The sequence below is a fragment of the Phodopus roborovskii genome, unplaced genomic scaffold (assembly GCF_943737965.1).
Source record: "Phodopus roborovskii unplaced genomic scaffold, PHOROB, whole genome shotgun sequence".
Classification (NCBI taxonomy): Eukaryota; Metazoa; Chordata; class Mammalia; order Rodentia; family Cricetidae; genus Phodopus; species Phodopus roborovskii.
The window spans coordinates 13,228,654-13,252,147 of NW_026126547.1; the positions used below are offsets into that span (position 1 = coordinate 13,228,654).

General features: G+C 38.4%; 1 protein-coding gene across 2 annotated transcripts in view; it reads right to left on the reverse strand.

Annotated features, from left to right (window-relative positions):
* Aftph (aftiphilin) overlaps window positions 1-23,494 on the reverse strand; it is a 66,041-nt gene that overhangs the window by 37,155 nt on the left and 5,392 nt on the right. For both annotated transcript variants that reach the window (XM_051200623.1, XM_051200622.1), the window contains exon 2: window positions 3,497-5,447. In XM_051200623.1, the coding sequence (XP_051056580.1) occupies window positions 3,497-5,416 (1,920 nt within the window). In that variant the 5' untranslated portion in view covers window positions 5,417-5,447. The remainder of the gene's footprint in view (window positions 1-3,496; window positions 5,448-23,494) is intronic.

The window sequence follows — 23,494 nt, forward strand, 5'->3', positions numbered from 1 at the left end:
GTGAGTGCTCTTAAGCACCGGGCCATTTCTCTAGCACTGTTTTTTTTTTTTTTTTTTTTTAAAGATAGGTTTTACTATAAAGCTTAAGCTGGCCTGGAAAACCATCTATAGAGTTCAAGCTGGTCTTGACCTCCCACTCTCCCCATCCCCATCCTCTTGTCTTGGGATTACTGGAATGAGCCAGTACATATAGCCTTAATTCCTTTATTTTGATGCTTCTATTTCCAGCCACAAATTCAAATGTGCATGTAAAAATAAAACATGCATAATCTTGAGCAGATGATTGCAGAGGAAAAAGGTCTGTTATATTCAGGTTTAGAATGCTAACTTTCTAGTGAAACACCAGTAACTTAACCTCAAATAGCATAAGTCTAAATGTTTTTCCCACCTCCTTTCCCTTTTTGTGATATCTTTTTTTTTTTTAAACAGAAGATTTTTTTTGTTCTAGTATACTTACGGGGGCAGTGGCACGGCAGTAATGAAAGACTGCCAGTCCACACCATTAACTTTTACTTATCTATTTAAAATGTTCAAGATTATTTTACGTGCATGAATGTTTTGCCTGCATTTATTATGTGTGCCACGTGCATGCCTGGTGCCGGTGGAATTCAGAAGAGGGCACCAAGGCCCTGGATGTGGAGTTACAGGTGGTTGTGAACCCACCACGTAGGTTCTGGGAACTCATCCTGCAGCCTCTACAAGCGCATTTCTAAGCCATTTCTACAGCCCCATCCTTAAATTAAGTTTTAAAAGTTTATTTTTTATTTATTTGTTAAAGATGTATTTTAATTTTATGTGCCTTGGTGTTTTGCTGTTATGTATGTCTGTGTGAGAGTGTCAGATCCCCTGGAACTGGAGTTACAGACAGCTGTGAGCTGCCTTGTGGTAGCTGAGAATTGAATCCGGATCCTCTGAAGAGGAGACAGTGTTCTTCTCAGCTGAGCCATCTCTCCAATCCTATTTTTTATTTTTAATTTTGTGTATGTGTGACTCTGTGTGGGTATGTACACATGAGTACAAGTGCCGAAGGAGTCCAGAGGTGTGGAATCCCTCTGGAGCTGAAATTACAGGCAGTTGTGAATCTCTTGACATGGATGCTGGGGAACTGAATTTCTGTACCCAGAAGAGCAGCTCTCTCAATTGCTGAGCCATCTTTTCAGCCCCTATACCCTTCATTCTTTTTTTTTTTTTTTTTAATTCATTCATTCCTTTCTTTTTTTTTAAAGATTTATTATTTATTTATTTATATATACAGAGTTCTGACTGCATGTATTTAGCACGCCAGAAGAGGGCACCAGATCTTATTACAGATGGCTGTAAGCCACAGTGCGGTTGCTGGTACTGAACTCAGGACCTCTGGAAGAACAATCACCGCTCTTAACCTCTAAGCCCTATACCTTTCACTCTTAAAGGTCTTAAATTTCATCTAATAACCTTTTTCAGTAATACCAGATGGATGGCTATTAACAAAATATAACTTCATGGCCTCCCTTGTAGAAGAAAATCTTCGTATTTACCAATGACCTAAATTCTCAAGTAACATTCTGAGTAATATTTAGTTTTACAGAAGCTCAGGATTAAATCAGTGCTTATGCTATAAACTGTTTTGCTGAAAGGGCTTCTTGGTTGTTTAATCACGATTCCTGGCCAGGTGTGGTGGCTCATCCCTGCAAGCCAGCACTTAGCAGACTGATGAAGAAAGACTGCTGCAGCTAGGAGACATTTTAGAAAAACATTAACGAATAGAATCTCTCAAAGGGCAAGGTAGGACAAATGTATGTTTTCAGCAGATTCTGGAGTCCAGGGAGGAAAGTCCAGGGCAGCTTCCTTCACAGCATCATCTGTATGCACTCTGACTACTCTGCTAGCAGGGTTACCCATTCCCCACCTCGGCTTTCTTCCCGAACTGTTGTCAGTAGTCTGTTCTCCCACTCTGCATCTATCTCTAAGATTCTGCATATCCCATTCCCCATTAATAAATGTGTGACGCCTGGGTCAAAAGATCTCAGCAAGTTTTCATAAGTATTTTTGCTATCTCTATGCAGCTTACATTTTACTTTTACAAAACAAAATTCCCTTTCTGCATATCCAAATAAGAAAGTTTTCAAGAGGCTGTCAAGATACAAAATCACACATCATATTCCATTGAAGCCCATATATGATCTATGTACATGTATATATATTCAATTATTAAATTATGTACAAATAAACTCAACATGAAAGAAATTTCCATTTGAAGTGGTTATACTTTTAAAAATTCATTATCTGATGATGTTAAAAGTTCTAAGGCTACAAACTAAAGATCATCTAATACCACGGACACCCTATACTTTACGGCAATGAAACTAAATAGGGAAAGGGTTAGGTCAAAGCAACAGTCTTCATTTTGTATTAAAACCAGTTAATTTGTTGTTAGAATTATATTATAAGACTCTTTCCTCAATGATAAATTTTAAATAGTAATACTGCACATTAGCTCAGCCAGGTAATAACTGAATTAGCAAACAAACTATTTAGACACTCAGAGCCAGTGAGTGAGAAGCTGTGAATACCAAATGGCAATATCACATGTATCAAAACTATCAAAACAATGAAGTATAATTATTTTAATTAACAGACCTTAGAGATACTTCCAGTTGAAATGGATTTTTTAGCAAAAGACAACTGAAAAAATAGTATTAAAAACAAGCCTAAGGACAAGATGTCCCACACCAATCGCTTCTATAAAAAAGTGATTTGTTTTTGTTTTGTTTTTGTTTTTTCCCTCAAAATGTCCCTTTCCTCACTACTTGGGCTGAGTAATGGTAAAAACTAATATAGAGTACAACTCAGGACTGGGAAACAATAATATCAAGATACAACTACAGGGACTATTTTAGATCATAATAAATATTAATGAATCTTTTCTGACTAGAGTATGAACCAGAAAGAATTGTACACAGGTGCTGAGTAGTAAAAATATTCTCCCTGATTTATCTGCTCCCTAAGAATAGTTACAAACAAAACAAAAAACACATATACACACAAACAAGAAACAATAAATATAACCACAATAACTTAATCCACAGTTACTTCTTCTAAGATTAAACATTATTTCATGCCGGATCTTTTTGTGGCTGTTAAATTATGAGTTTTCAAATTCCATTAGCTCTCTCCTGTAATCAAAACTATGCTTATTTTTAAGAGACATAGTTAACTGACTGTTGAAAAAACCACTGTAAAGATAAAAACTGAAGGAAAAATGGCTATATTTAAAACAAACATTAATCATCAATTTAAACTGATGAATTTCTGTTAACTAAGAAACTCCCTAGGATAGCAATTTTACAATTTTTCAAAAGGTTGTGGAAACTCTAACTAATCTAGAAATCTAGCCAGCAAATATCATATCTCACACAGAATCCCCGTTAGTAGATACTTAGCTAATTTTTTAAAGCTGTATTAGGAGTCTCCCTAGAAAGTAACATGTTATGCAATAGAGGAAATTAGTAAATACCTGAACTGAAGTGGCTGAATCCTGCAAATGGCCACTAGCAACTGTTCCTTTGGAAGTTGCTAAAGAGACATTGTGCATCTTAGGCGTCCCCAGAGTATCAATATTTTCGTCTGTCCTATGTGACTGCCAGACTTCTTTTCGATGATGGGATTCAGTAGCCTGCTGGTCTCCAAAGGCAGCCCAAGAACAACCATCTTTCTGTTCATCTTCAAAAGCATTCCAATCCACAGCTTGACTAGGGCCAGCTGAACTGAAGTCTGCAAAATCATCTGAGTCTTGAAAAGCACTACTGCTGTCTTGAGTATTTGGCACAGAATCAAAATCTCCAAATTCACTGTCCTGACCATTTTCCAGTTTTGAGTCAGGTCCACTGTCTTTCCCAGTAGACTTTCCTGCCAACTGATCTTCCTCTGATAAACTACCAGAGGTCTGTTTTAGGTTGGACTCAGTAAATATCATTTCCTCTTGGCAAGAAACAGCATTTGTATCCTCAAATTCTCCAAAATCATCACCTGGTTCACTAAAATGTAGAAAATGCTCCGAGGACTCTTCAAAAGCTGCATCACTCATTGAATCTTGAGTACTGGCAACAAAAGGTGGAGTGGTGCCACTGGCTGTACCAAAGTCACCAAAATCATCCTCAGTGGTATTGTGGCAAGTTACAAAGCCGTTACCACTGTCAGCACTTTTTATGCTTGCAGCCGAATCATCCAAAACATTTTCTTCTGTGGGATCAAGGTTTGGGCTTTCCGAATTAGTAAGTTTTCTATTTCTTTCTTTGGAAGAATCAACTTCATTAGCATCAGAAGTTTTAATAGACTCCATGCACAGGTCAGCACATTTAGAAGCAAATAAATCATTTTCCTCAGTTTTACACTGGTCCCTCCTAATGGTGTCTGAATTTTCTGTTGAGTCTACCAAACTCCAAGTCTCAGATTGAATTCTTGAATTTAAAAATTCATTCTTTTGCAGTGTTTGAAGGTCTTGTTTGTCAACACTGAAACCTCTGTCAATTATTACATGCACTTCTGAAACATGTTCTCCATCAGTAACTCCTTTATCCTCAAAGCTTCTACCCAAAGACATACCCTTCAAGGAATTTAGTTCACTGACTCTGTTGATTCTGCTGTTTTCCTGAATGCTCTGTGCAACACCATCATTTACAACTGCACATTCTATTTCTTCTGGTTGTATCCTTTCTGTTTGGGAAAATGCAGCAAAATCTGCAAATTCCTTAGCAGGACTAGCTGTAGAATCTAAACCACACTCAGTGTCACAAGTGCTAAGAGGCTTCAATCCCTCTGAATCAGCCACACTGTCCAGGTCATCTGTTTCCTGAGGATTTACAGTTTCTAAACCTGCAAACCCATTTGTTAGAATTTCCAGACAAGGAGGCTTTTCACCGTTGCAGCTCTCTAACTGCTTGGTTTGATGAACAATGTTAGGATCAGTTCTAAAATCTCCTGGAGAGAAACTTCTGGGCTGTCCAGTGTTTGGTCCCTGCACCACAACTTTATTTAAATCCCCCGGGCTTTCCATGCCATCGATGGAAGGATCTGAAGTTTTAGATGGAATCATCTCTTTGCTGGTGGTAGAAAGTACAACATCAGATTGATTTTTCACAGGAGTACAAAGTTCAGCAGTGATATCCTTATCATTACCATTTTTAATGGACTTAAAGCTTGTAAGGCTATCTACATTTTCTGAATAATCATGAATTGGCATAAAATGGTTTGAAGGTACAAAGTTTTCCTTAGGACGAGTATAATCTGGTGTATCAAAATCAACAAAGCCTACACCAGAAGGGCTGACTTCTGAAAATCCACCAAATTCCCCAAATTCGTCCTCATCGTCATCCTCTGCTCCATTGTCTAGTGGTGGGGGAGATGAAGAATACATTCGAATGATGTCTGGCTCCATTATTTAGCAGTTTCCAATAATTAATTTATGCCTAAAAAAGAAAAAGAAACAGCGTTTGTTGTTGAGAAGACAGATTATACATGACAAGGTTTTTCAAGCTGTTTTAAAACAGTACACAGTTATCTGGGCATGCTAACTTAGGAAGTGCATGCAGGCTGATCAATGTCACCCTCAGATATATAGCTAGTCAACTTGATTATTACTCTCGAAATATCAAACGATAAACCAAACCACCACCACCAAACAATGAAAACTACTGCTCTGTTCTGTATGTGTGCATATGAGTGTGTAATTACAGGTGCACAAGTGCCTTTGGGTGCAATTCACATACTGTTGCTCAGACTCCACCCACCTTTTTGGTTTTTTTTTTTTTTAACCAGTCTAGAATTTGGCAAGTAAGCTAGGCTAGCTAGCCTCAGGAACACCTGTCTTTACCTCCATTGGGTTCTGTAACAGAACTCAGGTTCTTACATTTAGGCAAGCACTATTTTTGTCTTGGGTGAAATTGCAGTTATGATCTATTGATTTGGCAGAACAATGAAATTTTCGAAGTTCAGAGAATCTTTTCCCCCTTTTTTTTTTTTTCCAAGATAGCCCTGTGTAGTCCTGGCTGTCCTGAAATTCACTCTGTAGACCAGGCTGGCCCTAAACTCAGATCCTCCTGCCTCTACCTCCCAAGTGCTGGGATTAAAGATGTGTGTCACTACTACCTGGCTGTGATTTCAGAAAATCTTGGGCATATAATTATAAAAGTACACCTATAAAATTTTCTCTCAGGTACTCTATCTTCTAAAAAATTCTTGTTTAAATTTCCTGAGGACTCTGTTGCTTGCCTAGTAGATAAATATGTGTGAGTTCTCTCTCTCTTCCTCCATATATATATATGTGTATATATATATATGCATACACACACACGCATATGTGTGCTCATGTGTACAAAACATTATTCATACAAACAATTATTTTATCTCTAATAATTGCTATTAACTATGTGCTTCATTTTGCTTTTCAATGTATTTCTGGCCCAAGTTGACCTTTGGATAACTTAATTTTGAAGTAGATGTTGTGAGAATTGTAGGGTTCTCACACGTACACTTTACCAACGTTCTCTCAATGATAACGCAGTCAACAATCACAGTGCATATGTTTCTTGACTTATCATGGTTAAACTGTCAAAACCTTACCATAGATTGAAAAAAATCATGAGCAGGACATACATGTAACATGTGCAGATTGCTCTGAGAATCCCAGTTTTCACTTCTCTAAGCTATCCAGTAATATGAATGCTGGGTCATATGCTTTGTTCAAGTTTATTTTAAAAAAAAAATCTGAAAAATGATTTCCTCAAATTCACTTTTATAATAACAAATCAATAGGCAATCTTTTCATTTGCAATTTTCTTCATTTTGCTATCATACAAGTTTAAGAATTATGAACATTCACTTCTATTGTCCTCTACTTCTGTATTTAAAGAACATTAAAAGAAACAAATTTAAAACTTATTTTGTAGCCAAGTGGTAGTCGCATACACCTGTAATCCCAGCACTAGGGAGGAAGAGGCTGGCGTATCTCTGTGAGTTTGAGGCCAGCCTGATCTACAGAGTAAGTTCCAGGACAGACTCCAAAGCTACACAGTGAAACCCTGTCTCAAAAAAAGAAAAGAAAAAAAAAAAACTTATTTTGTAGTATAATTTAAAGATCTAAGTAAATTTATTGTACATGCTTTCCCATACTCATTAATTTATAGTACTTTATGCACTTAATTTTTAAACTAAACCTGCCATGGTTATTTTGATTCTTTGTGTGAATACCAACAAATGAGGTCCAACATTAAAAACGAAGGTTAGGGGCTGAAGACCTTCAGTAGTTAAAATCATTTGTTGTTCTTGCAGGGGAACTAGGTTCGATTCCCAGTACCCTCCTGGTAGTTTTTAACCAGCCATAATTACAGTTCCAGGGGATCTGATGCAGTTCATCCCCGGGGTACCAAGCACAAACACATGCATGCAAGCAAAACATTGAGGCAAACCACTCATACATAATACACAATGAATACATTTTTTAAAAGCAAAGGTTGGACAGGGAGGAGATGATAAAACTATTTTGCCCAGTTCTGTGAGTGAGAAAGGGCAACTATGTTTTAGGGAAAGAAAGAACTCTAGGAATCAAGAAAGAGCCAACAGTGTCAGACCTGTTGACCCACAACTGCAATCCAAGCATATATGTAGTTGTAGGAGATTCCAAGTTTGGGGACAGAATGGACTACATAGGAAGTTCCAGACCCACTGGGACCACAGCCAGATCCTGCCTAAAAAAGATGAGGGAGGGTGGGGAAGGAGAAAGAGAATATGACTATGAATGAAAAAGAAATAGGAAAACTAAAAAGCACACAGAAGAAGCAGAAATGCAGGCCCACAGCCCTGGCTTCAGGGACGGGGAAGGGGATCTAGCACAGCAAGTAGAACTTGTTACTGCAGCTTGCTTTCTCCTCTGCACAGTACTGGGGTTGAGCCCTCATGAGACGTTCTCACGAAGGAGACCTCACACAAAAGTGAGAGATAGTCTCTTCAACAGATGCTCATATATCAACACAGAAAAACTAAGAATTATGAATAAAAAAGACAATGTTTCTGTAAAAATTCATACTTCACCAGTAACCAAATTTAAATCTATGAACTACTGTATAAAATAAATGTAATTATGGGAAAATAATTAAAAAGATTAATTTAAAAAATGATCAGTGAACTCACAGAGAATAAAACAGTTCAATAAATTAAGGAACAATTAAAATAATAAATCAGGCAATGGTCGTGCACATCTTTAAACCTAGGACCGGGGAGACAGAGGTACGTGGATCTCTGTGAGTTTGAGGCCAGCCTGGTCTACAGAGTGAGTTCCAGGACAAGCAGGGGTGTTACACAAGGAAACCATCTCAAAACAACAACAACAACAACAACAACAACAACAACAACAAAGCTACAGAAGTGTTGTCACTTATAAAAAAAGGAGGTCCAACAGAATAAACAGCAAAATTATCAGCAAAAAAATCTAAAGGTTAGAAGGTACAGAATGCTATATTTCAAGTCCCGAAAGAAAGTAACAGTTGACTAAGATTACTGTACTCAGCAAGGTTATTTTTTAGAATCAAAGGTGAGATAAAGACCTCCCTAGATAAGCCTAACCCAAATTCATGGCCTTTAAACCATATACAGAGAGGAGGAGGATAAATAGAATCATGAAAGAAATAATAATCCTCACCAGAATAATAAAATAAGCTGAGAATTAGAAAAAACAATTAAACATGATTGATTCAATAAACCAACAAACCTTTAATATGAATTTAGAGAAAAAGAAATGGGTGCAGATTATTCAAAATAGCCAGAAGAAAACAACAAAATGACAGGAGTTAGTAGTATATATCTTTCAGCAATAACTGTGACTATAAATGGCCTTAATCCTCCAATTAAAGACAGACTGAAAGTGACTTTCAGGTCAGGGACTAGTCAGCCATTAAGCCTTACATGATAGAAGTGTACAAATCAGAAAAAAAGATCCATGGTAGCATATTTATCCGAGATTATTTTCATTATGAGATCACCATAAAGGAGAAAATACAATAGCTGAGGTATTCTGTTGGAGTTTTTTTGTTGTGTTGTTTTTGTATTTTGAGACAGGGCTTTTCTGTGTAACCCTGGCTGTCCTGGAACTCACTCTGTGGATCAGGCTGGCCTCAAACTCAGAGATTCGCCTGCCTTTGCACTTGAATGCTAGTTTTAAAGGTGTGTACCACCACTGCCCGGCCTTCTGTTAGTTTTAAAAGAAAGGAATCATAAAAGATACACATAAATCTGTTTTCTTGTCGAGTGTGCCACGTGCATGTACCTGCACATGCTCACAAGTCCAGAGCACTTCACTGGGTGGTGTCTTCTTCCTCCTTTCTCCCTACTTTATTGCCTTAAGACAATGTCTTTCACTGATTTGGACGCTGACCGTCTTAGCTAAGCTGGCCGGCCATTGAGCTCATGGGATCTGCCTGTCTCTGCACCCCAATACTGGGATTATAGGTACACATAATCATGCCTGGCTTTTTATGTGGGTGCTACAAATTCAAACTTGGGCACTCATATTTGTAGAGTAGGTCTTACACATTGTGCCATTTCCCCAGCTCTCAAAATGAAAATAAATAAAATGAACAAATAAAAAACACTGGAGGTTCGAGACTTGACTCAGCATTTAAGAGCTCTGGCTAGTTCAGTTCCCAGTACCAAAGTTGGGTAGCTCACAATCACTTGTTAGCTCCAGGGGATCTGACATCCTCTTCCAGTCTCTTCAGGCACCTGCACATATATACTATTAAACACAGACACATAAAACACAAATAAATCTTTTTTAAAAATAAATTAAGTGGCTGGAGAGATGGCTCAACAGTTAAGAGCACTGGCTGCCCTTGCAGAGTTCTGGGTTCAGTTCCCAGAACGCTCATAGTGGTTTACAACCATCCACAGCTCCGGTCCCAGCAGATCTGACACCTCCTCTTCTGACTCCCTCAGGCACCAGGCACACACATGATGCACACGCATACACACAGGCAAAACACATATTAAAAAAAAATAAGATGACATATTTAAATACATGCATTACTATATCTCTAAAAACCTGGTCCTTCAAGAATCTCCCGAAACAACTTTGTATCCACCAAACAGCAATTCTTCATGTTTATTTTACAAAGTCTCCAGAGTCCAGAGTCCACCTCAGGGTTCATTCCTTTCTGCAGCTAAATAATCCTCCACTGTATGTATATGCCACGGTTTGTCAGTCAGTTGTTGGGTTGGCCACGTCTTTTTGGTTATTGTGAATAATGCTTCCATAAACATGAATGTATGATATAGAAGTTTTTATATGAAATAATAACAGACTTTAAAAAGTTGCAAAAATAGTATGGAGTCCTATGTACCTTTTAAGTTAGCACTGGTGGCATTTGAACATCTCTAATATATTAGCAAAATCAGGACCTGGTTAGCATATTTTAACATTATAACAGAACTTACTCAGCTCTCACTTTTGAGACAGGGTCTCACTAAGTTGACAAGGATGGGCTTGGATTTGCTCTGTAGCCCAGAGAAGTCTTGAGCTTAGAGCATCTTCCCTCAGCTTCAAGAGCAGCCAGTATTTCAGACCACACTACCAGGTCCAGCTCCACAGTGTTAGGTAAATGGCATCATAAACCCACTAGAGTTGACTTCTTTTTTACTCCATAGAATACTTTTGAGGCTCACACCCTTGTTACCGCATCTGTCCACAAGTCAGTAGTATTTCACTATACAGGTGTACTATTGTGCAACCACCTACCTGCTGAAGAACATTTGGGTAGTTTCTAGTATTTTCTATTATAAACAGAATAATAATAACGATGCTAAGAACATCTGTATACAGGTGCTTTTAGAAATGTAAGATGCCAAGAGTGTGATACTGGAACCTATTAGGGTTAAGTGTGTATTTAGGTTGTTTAAAGCTGCCAAAGATATTACAAGTGAATGTATCATTTCCTATGCTGGACCCTTTTTTGTTGTTGTTTGAGACAGGGTTTCTCTGTGGCTTTGGAGGCTGTCCTGGATCTAGCAGACCAGGCTGAGCTGGACCTACCTACCTTTCTTCCTTCCTTCCTTCCTTCCTTCCTTCCTTCCTTCCTTCCTCCTCTTCCTTTCCTTTCTTCCTTCCTCCTCTTCCCTCCCTCCCTCCCTCCCTCCCTCCCTCCCTCCCTCCCTTCCTTCCTTTCTTTTAAAGAAGACTGCCTTGCTATGTAGCTCAGGCTGGCCTCAATTCATGGCAATCCTCCTACTTAAGTCTTCTTCTACATGCTGGGAATACAGACATCTGGCACCATGCCCAGCAACACTTGATATTTAAAGAACAATGTATGATGTTTCTAGCAGAAACTGCTTATAGACAAACTATTGCTTTTTACAGAATCTTTCACTGCTTAAAAATGCAATCATTAATTGGTTCAGGCCTATTTTAAAATAAGTTGTCAATACAAACACAAAAATCTGAACCAGGACATTTGTAACCAAGGTAACAACACAGGAAATAGTAGTTTTTCTTCCTGTCACATCTTGGCAAGGTATTCTGTTTTCTAGGTGTTATAAACTCGACTGGCCTTCCAGATTACAGAAATGTCTATACTTCTCAACCCGGAGTCACCCTGTTGAAAGAATAAGCATCGCTCCATTTCCTGTCTAGCAGGTCTGGGCTCTGGCTCATTGCCCTTCTGAAGCTTTCAGAAAGATCATGCCACCAGGCAGTGTGGAGAAGATTCATACATTCTCACATAATTATGCTGAGTCCAAGTCAACTATAGTTAAAAGAAATTTTATATTAATTAAAGCAGCAATTGTACAATGAATGTAAAAACTATGTTTGAATTAAATAATCCATTGCTTCTGAATGCTGATGATAGGGGGGTTTAACCCATGCTTCGCTTAGCAGGGATGGAAAGGTAAAGGAGCTATTTCAATGCTGTACCTGGCAGACAGCACTGTTTCTTCATCCTTCCTAACAGATGATTTACCAACCAGCCGTCTAATGTCTATATATTGCCTGGGCAAGTAAGTGGGGTGGGGATGGGGGCATTCCACTTGCTATTGTTATGCCTGCTTGTTCCAAGACATTTCAGAAGGAAGTAAACGCACGGGGTGTTGTCTTGGCAGTCAGGGACAGTGGAAGCACAATAACACATATGAGACTCTCACACTAACGAGAGTCTCATTATGGGCAGTAAACGGAGTATACCAACAGTGGTCAAAGCAGGGGGAAAGATACCTCAGCAGAAAAGTTTTTCTCAGGAAACCACATGTTCTAAGGCTAGAGGTTAATGGAGGGAAGGAACAGTAATTAAAAATGCAAGGCAAAACTAGGAATTTGACCGTGCTCTAGTGAATATATGAACAAACACAAAATGGACTTTTTTCTTGGAGGGTCATGGGGCAGAAGGGTGGACATGGGAAGACTGGGAGGTGAGTGCAATGGGGAACATGATGGGAGAGTTCCAAATAATCAATAAATATAAAAACAAACAAAAAAAGACTTAAGTAAAACCTTTCATCTGAATTTATATACCAATATCTCTGTGAAGACATTTCCACTTACCAGACAAAATTAAATTGTTCCTTTATGTTTTTGTTTTTTTAAAAAGGCACAATACCTCCTGGACTATATAAACCAGAAAGGCCTAAAGGTTTGGAGTCAGAGGAATGATCCCAAAGTCCAAGCTGCAGTCAGCCACAGACTGGCAGCCAGGGCAACAAAGCATACTGTGTGAAGACATCTTGGTATTAATCTCTCACCAGGAGAAGCTGCACTTGCTTAAGGGCTTCTGGCTTCAGGTCAGACACGGGATGGAAAAGGGAGCTACTGAACCTGTAAGCTGAGACCTTAACTAACATTAAGAGGCACAATGAGCTTTGGGAGACAAAGGAAAGAAAAGAGAAAGCGGACAACAATTAGCTTAAATTATTTGGTGATTTAAAAAGATTTTCTAGGCGAACAATTAAACTACCAGGTAGCAAGGCTTGATTTAAAGCCAAATGGTCATATGAGAACACAAAACTGCCATGACAATGTGGTAAGCAGAGGACAGACTGACTTTGTAAAGAAAATGCTACAGCAACTGCATGTATAACTCTAAAGGTCCCAGCACGTTTGAGGTCAGCCTGGGTTACACAAGACCCTGCCTCAAAAATAAAATAAAATAAAATAAATAAAAGAAAAAAAAATCAATGTGATTCAAACAAGAAACTGGAGGGAAACCAAATGTTAGCAGCTTTCTTTTGGAAGCAAAGTGGCCAGGGAAGAGGGACAGGGGTCAGGTGCCCGCTGCACAGGCCTGAGAAGCTCCATTTGGAGCCATGTTCAAACCACTCTAACCCCAGCCCAGATGATGTGAAGGCAGAGTATAGGTTTGCAGCTTAGTAAGCTCCAGTTCAGAGAGCGTCTGCCTTAAAACCACACACACACACACACACACACACACACACACACACACACACACACACAGGCCAGGACACATTTCCTTTACAGTATTCCTTCTAATCACATTCTTGGTCTTATTTTGGTGACAGACATTAAACAAATGCATTCCTGTCACATGAAGCATACCCGTTTCTCCTCTACTTTTCTGTACTTTTCTATAATTTCATAATTTAAGAACCAGAAATATATAACATGAGGTTAACAATGAGCTCAACAAATCAGTATGTCTTTAATTCCAGAACTTAGGAGGCAGAGGCAAGTGGATCTCTGTGAGTCTGAAGCCAGTTTGGGTCTACAGAGTGAGTTCCAGGACAGTTAGGGCTGTTTGTCTCAAAAAAAAAAAAAAAAAAAAAAAAAAAAAAAAAAAAAAACATAGTAAGAGAGGCCTGTGAGATAGCCCAGCAAGTAAAGGTATTTGCAACCTGAGTTTGGTTCTTAGAACCCACATAAAGGAGGGAGGAGATTCTCTATACATGCATGTGTAGTATATGTATCCCCCACCCCACCCCAATCACACACATACAATTAACAAACAAGCACTTAGACTGACAGCATTTACCTGCATTCCCAGCATGTGGGAGTCAAAGATAGGAAGACAGATTATGTGCTGAGGGCCAGCCTGGGTTACATGGTGAATTTGACACCAGCCTAAGCAACATAGCTACATTCTGCCTCAAATAAAGAAGCACAAAACCACACCAAGATACCTTTACATATCAACTAGAATGGCTCAAATTAAAATTCTTGTGGTCATATAAGCACTTTGGAAGGAATCATTATACTTTTAAGTTATTTGAAAAAACCTACTAAAACTATACTCAATTTTTAAGTACCTGGCAGATTTTATGTACTCAGTAAATTATCAACTAGCATCACATTTATACCAAGTGTGTTCTCAAATAATCATCACAAAAACAAACAGAGAAGTCCATGTTTTTTAGTTGGCAAAACATTCATGTGACTAGATTTTGGAAGGTCATTGAGAGAACAAGTACCTTAAGAAAAATATTTTTAACCACACTGAAGATACAAGAAGGTTGACTTTACTACTAATTTTTATACTCAGTCCCTCAAAAACATGTGATTTTGGCTTACATATGTAAACCATACAATATCTTAAGCTTGGTTAGGCCTGATGAAAAATCCATTTTGAAGACCAAGGTTAAAGGATGAAGTTCACATGTTTACAAGTAACAGTTTGTTAAAACAGATGTTTTGAAAAGGATTAGGCAAACACAAGCCAGAAGTTTTCATGAGTGTCTTGAAGTAAACTGGCTATGTAGCTCCTATCCACTTAGAAGAAAGACCACAAGAACAAAAGCTTATAAAAAGGTACCTGGTTGGAATAGAAAGGATTTCTTATACATAGGATACAGACTCTGCATAGTCTGCTCCTTTCTCATCCACATTCAATTATTGTCTCCTTAAACATACTTGGGCTAACACTTAATGTTAGTGTTATCTCTAAAGACAGCCTCTACAAATCCCCCAGAATTAAATGCTGAGCACCTTCTCCCCAGAAGCTGAATGCATATATTCCACACTGCTCACCAGGAGAAACTCTATCCATTACAGAGCACCCACCCAGTTGTACCAACATAGGCATCACCTTTCAAGTCCACATGTACATTATTTTCCCGTTGCTGCAATAAAACACCATGGCCAAAGCAACTTATAGAAGAAGGTGTATTGGGCTTATGGTTCCAGAGGGATGAGTCCATCACAGCAGGCAGGCAGTCAGTCACAGCAGCTAGAGGCAAGTGTTCGGGCAGAGCAGAGCAGAAAGCTGAGAGCTCACATCTTCAAAGGCAAGCACAGAGCAGAGGGGAAAAACAGATGGAGCAAGACCATTGCCACTCATAGTTCACCTCTGTTAAGATACTTCTCCTAGTGTCTTAGTTAGGATTGCTAATGCTGTGAGAGACACCATGACCACAGCAAACTCTTATAAGGAAAACATTTAATTGAGGGTGGCTCACTTGTAGTTCTGAAGTTCAGTCCATTATCATCACGATGGGGAGCATGGTGGCATGCAGGCCAACCTGGTGCTGGAAGAATAGCTGAGAGCCCTCCATCTTTCAAGCAACAGGAAGTTGACTGAAAGTCACACAAAGGGAAGCTTGAGCAAAAGAGACCTCAAGGCCAGTTACCACAATGACACACTTCCTCAAATAAGGCCACACCTCCTAATAGTGCCACTCCCTTTGAAGGCCATTTTCTTTCATATCACCACACCCAGCAAGGCTCCACCTCCCAAAGGCCTCCCCAAACAGTGTCACCAACTGCAGATCAAGTGTTGAAATATCCAAGCTTATGGTGTAATGTTTCTTACTCAAACCACCACACAAGACCTATATTATGCAAGCCAGCTTTACTCAGGGCCTTATATTCCAAATTTTCTTTTACTGACACTATGGTGGGAACTAAAATGTCTAAAGAATGGTGATAGGAAAAAGAGAAATAAAAACACTTTTTCTCAAGTTATGTGATAGCCTAAGTTATACTCGCAAGTATTATTTAGTGGATCATCCATACATAAAGTCACTGCCTTTCTTTCATCTGGTGTGACTGAGGTTTATAGTCAGTCACCTGGTAAATAATTTGGTTGGTAACAATACAAATCTGTATTTTCTTCACAAAAATGAATTAAAATTCATCATAAGTAATTAACAATACATTTGCATTATAAATGTTGCCTTGTGTTACAGAAGCTCAAATTCCTTGAAATCATTACTGCACTATCCTTACAGCAATCTGAAGAGGCTATTTAATTTACCGGTACCATCTACATTCCATTTTGCTTAAGAATCAGAGAAGAGTCCTTCTTTCCCTGCACCTCATGAAGATTTGAATTGTAGTTTATTGTTCTGTTTTCAATATATCTAGATGGTCACAATGTCACAACACTTTATCAGCTCTAACATTGGGACTGGAGAAATAGCTCAGTAGTTAGAAGCACAGGCTGTTCTTCTGGAGGACTCAGGTTCAATTTCTAGTACTTACATAGCAGCACACAACTGTCTGTAACTCCAGTTCCTGGGGACCCAATAACCTTTCTTGGCCTCCACAAACACTAGGCACACGGTGCGTAGACATATACGCGGCAAAATACCCATACACATAAGCTTATTAATAAATAAATAAAAGGGTCTAATGTTAACTGTCTATAAAATGATGGTTTTTATTTTTTGGATGGTTTGTTATTGGCAATTAGCTTTACGTATCCTAGCAAAACAAGAGAGGATACCTAAAAATATACTCTCTTCAACACAGTGTACAAATTTTAATGCTATTCAAGCAAAATTTCACAATCCCCAAACCAAGCTATGAAGAAAAGAACCTCTGTCAGCAGGGTGGTGGTGGTGAATGCCCTTATTCCTAGCACTCTGGAGGCAGAGGCAGGAGGATCTTTGAGAACCAGTCTGGTCTAGAGTAAGTTCCATGGTAGCCCAGAGATACATAGTGAGACCTATCTTGAGAAACACAAAAACAACAAAAGACCTCTGTGTCATTTATGTATGAATATCAGAGTACACATGTGTGTATGTGTGTCTTTGCTATTTTTCCACTGTGTGTGCCTGCAAACTTGTAGGAGTCCCATGTTACAGATTCACAATAATGAGTCTGGCATTCATGTGGGTTCCAGAGAGTCATATACAGGTACTCATGCTTGCACAGAAGCATTGTAGTACCCACTGAGCATCCAAACTAACCCTAACCCCTAAACCCTAACCCTGTTTATTTGGTTTTTTTTCGAGACAGGGTTTCTCTGTATTGCTTTGAAGCCTATCCTGGAACTTGCTCTGTAGAGCAGGCTGGCCTTGAACTCACAGAGATCCGCCTACCTCTGCCTCCAGAGTGCTGCCAAACTAAGTGTTTTAAAGATCTCATAATTAGCCTACCAACTTAAAACCAAGAATTTAAGATATCAGGCATGTTGATAGGTCATCAACTGCAAAATAAAATGCAGTAGTTTAAAAGATGTATTGGCTATTATTACTTTCATGTATTTTTCATTCCTGTTTGTATGTGTGCACACATGCATATGTGTTCATGTGTGTTTGTATGTATGTGTGCCTGTATTTCAAGTTTGGATCTTGCTCAAACTGGTTTCAAACTTGGAGCAATATTCCTGCATCAGGTTACCTAACCCTGAGATTACGGACTGTTCAGTGTTGAGTTAGTATTTAAGAGTTTACTATGTTCTAATATTATGTGGAAAACATTCATAAACTATCTCTTTTAACCTTTTTTTTTTTTCTTTTGGAGATGTGGTCTTATGTGTTTTCTAGACTGACTTCAAACTGACAGTCTCTCAACAAAGCCTCTAGAGCAGCTGAGACTATAGGCATATAGCATCATTTTAGTCCTTGTTCTCTTGTGAGGGAGAAATTATCTTAATTTCACATATGAAGAAACAAAAGCTTAAAAAAATAATCTCAGTTAACTGAATTAACTAATCAAATATTTGATGAGGTTTAAAATATTTCAGAAATGAGCGACAGAAAATAAAAGAATTCCTCTTAAAAGGTATCAAAATCATTCAGAAAAAGTTCCTGGAAACATCCACATTAATCTGGAAAGAGAAAGATGATCTCATAAATTCAAAGAATAACCAACACAAATACCAAGAAGCAAACCAGTTTCAAAATTGATTCTAGGGAAAGCAAGCACAAATTATCTTTAGACTATCAGTCTGAAAAGGCAAGACTTCTCAAAGTAACCATAAAGTTTTGATCATCCTGTTTTTAATATCAATAAAGGCAACACATAAAAGTACAAATATTACTAGACAATGCCAATTATAACATGAGCAGCTACATATATTTGCTGAACTGCTAATTGCTTTGTTAAATACCAGTTAAACATCACTTTATAAGATCTGGCTTTCAAAAAACCTCTAAAACATTTTACTTGGGCTAGAGACGTATGGACCCTACGTTCCATCTCCAGCACCGGGGGAAAAATTCCTTTAACTGAACATCTAAATGCATGTACACCCACAATAATGTATTTTCTTTGTATCTGGATGGGCTTCAAATAATAATTAAGGTAAACAAATAGTATGGCTTGTTTTACATTTAAATTGTCATATTAACTGACCATACTTGAGAATTTATTATTTTCTGCAAACTAGTTCACCTTGAAACTCTCTCTACCCTCATAATCCCAGAATCTTTACAAGGACAAAACATTTTAAAAAGGACAGAGTGCTAGCTCGATTCCACGCCTCCTCACTAAAACCTTACTTATATCCACAATCCTGTGTATAAACAATCCTGGAACTTTCTGCTTTCCTTCCCAGTTGTGCTCAGGGACTGAATTTATTTCCTCATCATTACCGATGCTTTCTCTTTAGCTCACAAACATTCAAGACTCTTCCATCCTGAAGACAAATCAGAACACAACAAAGCACTGCCCCTGTGCTTTTCTGAACCCCTCCCCTGTCACAGAGCCTCTTGATGGGGCCTCTCAGACTGCCTCTACATCCAAACTTTCCATTCAAGTCCTCAAGACAGCAATTGCTGGCTTCAGCCACGACAATGCTGCATGGTCACAGTCCTCTGTTGTTGTTTCTCCATCCTCATGGTCTACCTCAAAATAGGGAATGAATACATGTTGTTCTTACTGGGTCATTCACTCTGACTGCTTTCACAGGAAGTACATTTCAGTACCTGGCCTCTGGCCTGTCAATGGTCCACCAAGTAAGTTAGAAAACACACATGGTTAATTGGGGTAAGTGTATTCTGATGATGGATGCTGGCCTGAGAAGAGGTGAATGAGAAAGGGTGTGCTGTAGCCTGTTTGAAGAAACAAGTATCTTGTCAGGGGTAGTGCTTTACACGCTAGCTATACAGGAAAACTGCTAAAGGACAAAAATGACTCATGTTTTTATTCAACAGAACTGCTAACATGAATTTGATTTGAAGCAATTACTCAGCATGCACGGAGGTGTCAACCAGTGTCACCAAAGCATGATGCCACACTGGATAAGCCAACTAATGGTCTTGCTTTTTCTGCTTCTAGCAGTTTTCTTTAGTACTTCATGAAAAATCTCCTACAGACAACTCGGAAACCAGCTGACAGGAATGGCTGACATAACTTTGAAAGAAATTTCTTGCTGCATGTTTTAAATTCACATTTTAGTCAAGAGACTGATACATTAAACGTCACAAGACTAGAATACTGTGAGAAAAACAAACAAAAAACCTCTAACACTTCCCAAAATCATGAACTACTTTGTGACTTTCAAGAATAAAGACATCACTACAGTATATAACTAAAGAAAACTGTCAAGTCCTTGGCTGTTCCCCTTCTCATACAATCTGCTCTCCACACAACAGTAAATATCTACAAGATTATTCGCTTAGCTAACAGTAAAGAAAGTAGACAATAACCTAGATAATCTAAAACTCACAAATATGGCCTTAAAATATGACCTAAGTAACAGCAGATTTATCTTACAAATTCTTTTCCAGGTTAATACTAGCTTGACTTTAAATTGTTCTCTGGCCCTCCTCCATTGAAGCAACAGCATTTATGCAGTACAGAAGGAAAGCAGGAAATAAACTATAAACAAACTATAAACAATAAACTATACATACATACATACATACATACTATACAATAAACCATAAGTAAACTATACATATATAATCCATAGATGGAAACACTACTTCAATGACATTCTTGAGGGGAGATTATCAAAACCAAAGCTTTGCCAATAGTGCTTATCAGAGTACCTGCGTGTAGAACAGCCAGGCAGACTCTCTGTACCAAGAACTCCATGGAAACTATGGAAAGAATTCTACAGCAAACATTTCTAACTGGTTGATTTTTTTTTTTAAATGTATTTGTTTAAAAGTTTTGCTTTTGCTGGAGATAGAAAGGGAGAAGGACCAAAGGCTAAAGGAGAAAAGTTATTAGAATCCTACCAAATATCTACGTTTAGAAGTGAATGAGAAATTAGTCTGCCATATAAACAAGATTTTTCACAGCATTTTCTAATGATGACCCACAGAGTACATCTTACACTGATACCTAAGAAAGTTTTTTAAAATATATTTTTTAATCAAATATAATTATATCCCCCATTCCCTTTGTCCTTTCCTCCCTTAAACCCTTTCAATGATCTCCCCCAAATTTTAATGGCCCTTCTTTAAATAATTACATTTACAGAAATAGAAATACAAAAATATATAAATACAATATGCTGAGTCCATTTTTGTTGCTTGTGTGTATATGATTTCAGGGCTGGCCACTTTGTATTAGATAACCAATCAAGGGGCTAATTCCTGGAACAAAAAACAGAATTCACTCTCTGCACACACTTTTTTTTAGTTCTATTTCACTTGTTCCTTCTTTTTAGTTTTTATTTTTCTGAGACAGGGCCTCATGTAGCCCAGGCCTTAAACTTCTATGACTCTGCCTCCCAAGCACGAGCATATAGGCATGTACCATACCACACTTCCCATTTTCTTAAAAGTTGGGCATCACCCCTAAATTGATTTTACAAAACAGAAATTGCTTCTAATCCAAAGTATTAAAAAGTATGTTTTCTTTCCTTCTTTTCCAGTTTCTCTTTTTTATTTCACTTTTTCTTTGCTTGTTCTTTATCTAATGTATGTGTGCTCATGAATGCATGCTATGGTGCATAATTTGAAGCTGAGGACAATTCTCAGGAGTTGATTCTCTCTTTCCACTCTGTGGGTCCCAGGATCAAACTCAGGCCATAAAGCTTACCAGCAAGTGCCCTTACCCACTAAGCCATCTCAGTAGCACAATGACCAAATTTCTATTTGTGAGCTGCCATGTCCCCTTCAAAAAGATCTTTTTAAATTACACAAACATTCCTCAATATTGCAAAAGTGCCTAAGAAATATATCAGATAAATTATTTGTTTTTAGGACCCATGTAGGCTATGTTGCCAAAGACTCAATCTGATGCCAAGGATGATCATGACCCTTCTCCCTCTATTTCCCAGGCTTGTGCCACCTCACCCAGCTCAGGTAAACACTTTTAAAAAATGTGCATTTATTGATCATCCTGTAGGAGAAGGGTACTCAGCCACCATTTGTAGAACTGGTTTTATTATAACCTTTTGGAAGCAATACACTTTTTCTTGTAGAGAGGGACTAGTAACTATTTCTAAGACTTGATCTAATGAAAAATAACAAAAGGTAGTAGCTCTGTACAAACCTGTTCACCTAGATGCTCTTCTGTAACACAAGGAACAGAAAATCCAATGTCCTAGTGAAGTTTCAATTGTGATAAACACCATGACCAAAAACAACTTGGGGGAAGAAAATTTAGTTCACCTTTAAGATTACAGTCCATCATTGAGGGAAGTCAGGGCAGGAGCTCAGGGTAGAAACTCATGTAGAGGCCATGAAAGAATGTTGCTTATTGATCTGCTACTAAAGGTTTGCTCAGTCTGTTTTCTTATGACTCAGGACCACTTGCCTGGGGTGACATCAAAAAGGTGAGATGGGCCCTCCCACATCAATCACTAATCAAGATGCCAGTCAGACTTGCCTACCACAGGTAGTCTGATGCAGGCATTTGCTCAACTGAAGTTCTTCCCAAATAACTCCAGCATGTATCAAATTAACAACTTCAGCAACAACAAAGAGAGCGAGAAACCCAAAAAAGAACAACAAAACAGGACACTCAATTGTTGAGAAATAGCAAAATAATTTAAAACTCACTTGATGGCATTCTACACTGCCACTGAAAAATCATATTTTAAGAAATACCAGTAACATGGGGAAAGCTGCTAGTAAATAAAGAGGCCAGGGCATAGTTTATTTGGTAAAGTGCTTGCTCAGCAAATGAGGCCCTGTGTTTGATCTCCAGCACTACATATACTGAGCAGGTGACACACACTCAAAATGGAGGTAGAAGGATTCAAAGTTCAAAGTTACCTTTGCTACAAAGCAAGTTAGAGGTTAGCCTGAGTTACATGAGACTGCCTCAAAAACAAAACAGAACAACAACAAAAGAAAAGGAAAAAAAAAAAAAAATCAATGTGATTCAAACAAGAAACTGGAGGGAAACCAAATGTTAGCAGCTTTCTTTTGGAAGCAAAGTGGCCAGGGAAGAGGGACAGGGGTCAGGTGCCCGCTGCACAGGCCTGAGAAGCTCCATTTGGAGCCATGTTCAAACCACTCTAACCCCAGCCCAGATGATGTGAAGACAGAGGATAGGTTTGCAGCTTAGTGAGCTCCAGTTTAGAGAGAGTCTGCCTTAAAACCAAACTCTCTCTCTCTCTCCTCTCTCTCTCTCTCTCTCTCTCTCTCTCTCTCTCTCTCTCTCTCTCTCTCTCTCTCTCTCTCTCTCACTCACAGAGGCCAGGACACATTTCCTTTACAGTATTCCTTCTAATCACATTCTTGAGTCTTATTTTGGTGACAGACATTAAACAGATGGATTCCTGCCATATGAAGCATACCAGTTTCCCCTCTACTTTTCCATATTTTTCTATAATTTCATAATTTTAAGAACTAGATAAGTATAACATGAGGTTAATAATTATCTCATCAAATCAGCTGTATATTTTTGGATGAGCTGGGGAAGAAATTGAATATGGCCTTGAATATTGGTATAGGTGATTTAAAGCAAAATGATCTAAACAGTATGCACCAAATTCCCCTTTAGTGAGCCACAACAACAGCTGAGTAGGTAAAGGGGCTGCTGTGAAACTCTGGTGACCTGAGTTTATCCTTGGGACCCATGAAAGGGTGGAAGGAGAAAATTCAGCTATCTACAAAGTTATCCTCTGATCTCTAAGCAAAGTTTTTTTTGTTTTGTTTTGTTTTTCATTTTGGTGAAAAACATACACAGACATATAAACATACATACATACATACATACATACACACACACACACACACACATATATGTATGTTCAGGAGGATATATACAAGTTACTAACAGTGGGCGATCAGGAGCTAAGTATGGTGACACATGCCTGTAAATTCCTTTACAAGGGAGGGGAGGAAGGAGGCCTGCCACACTGGGTCACACAGTTAAGTACCAAGCCAGCCAGAG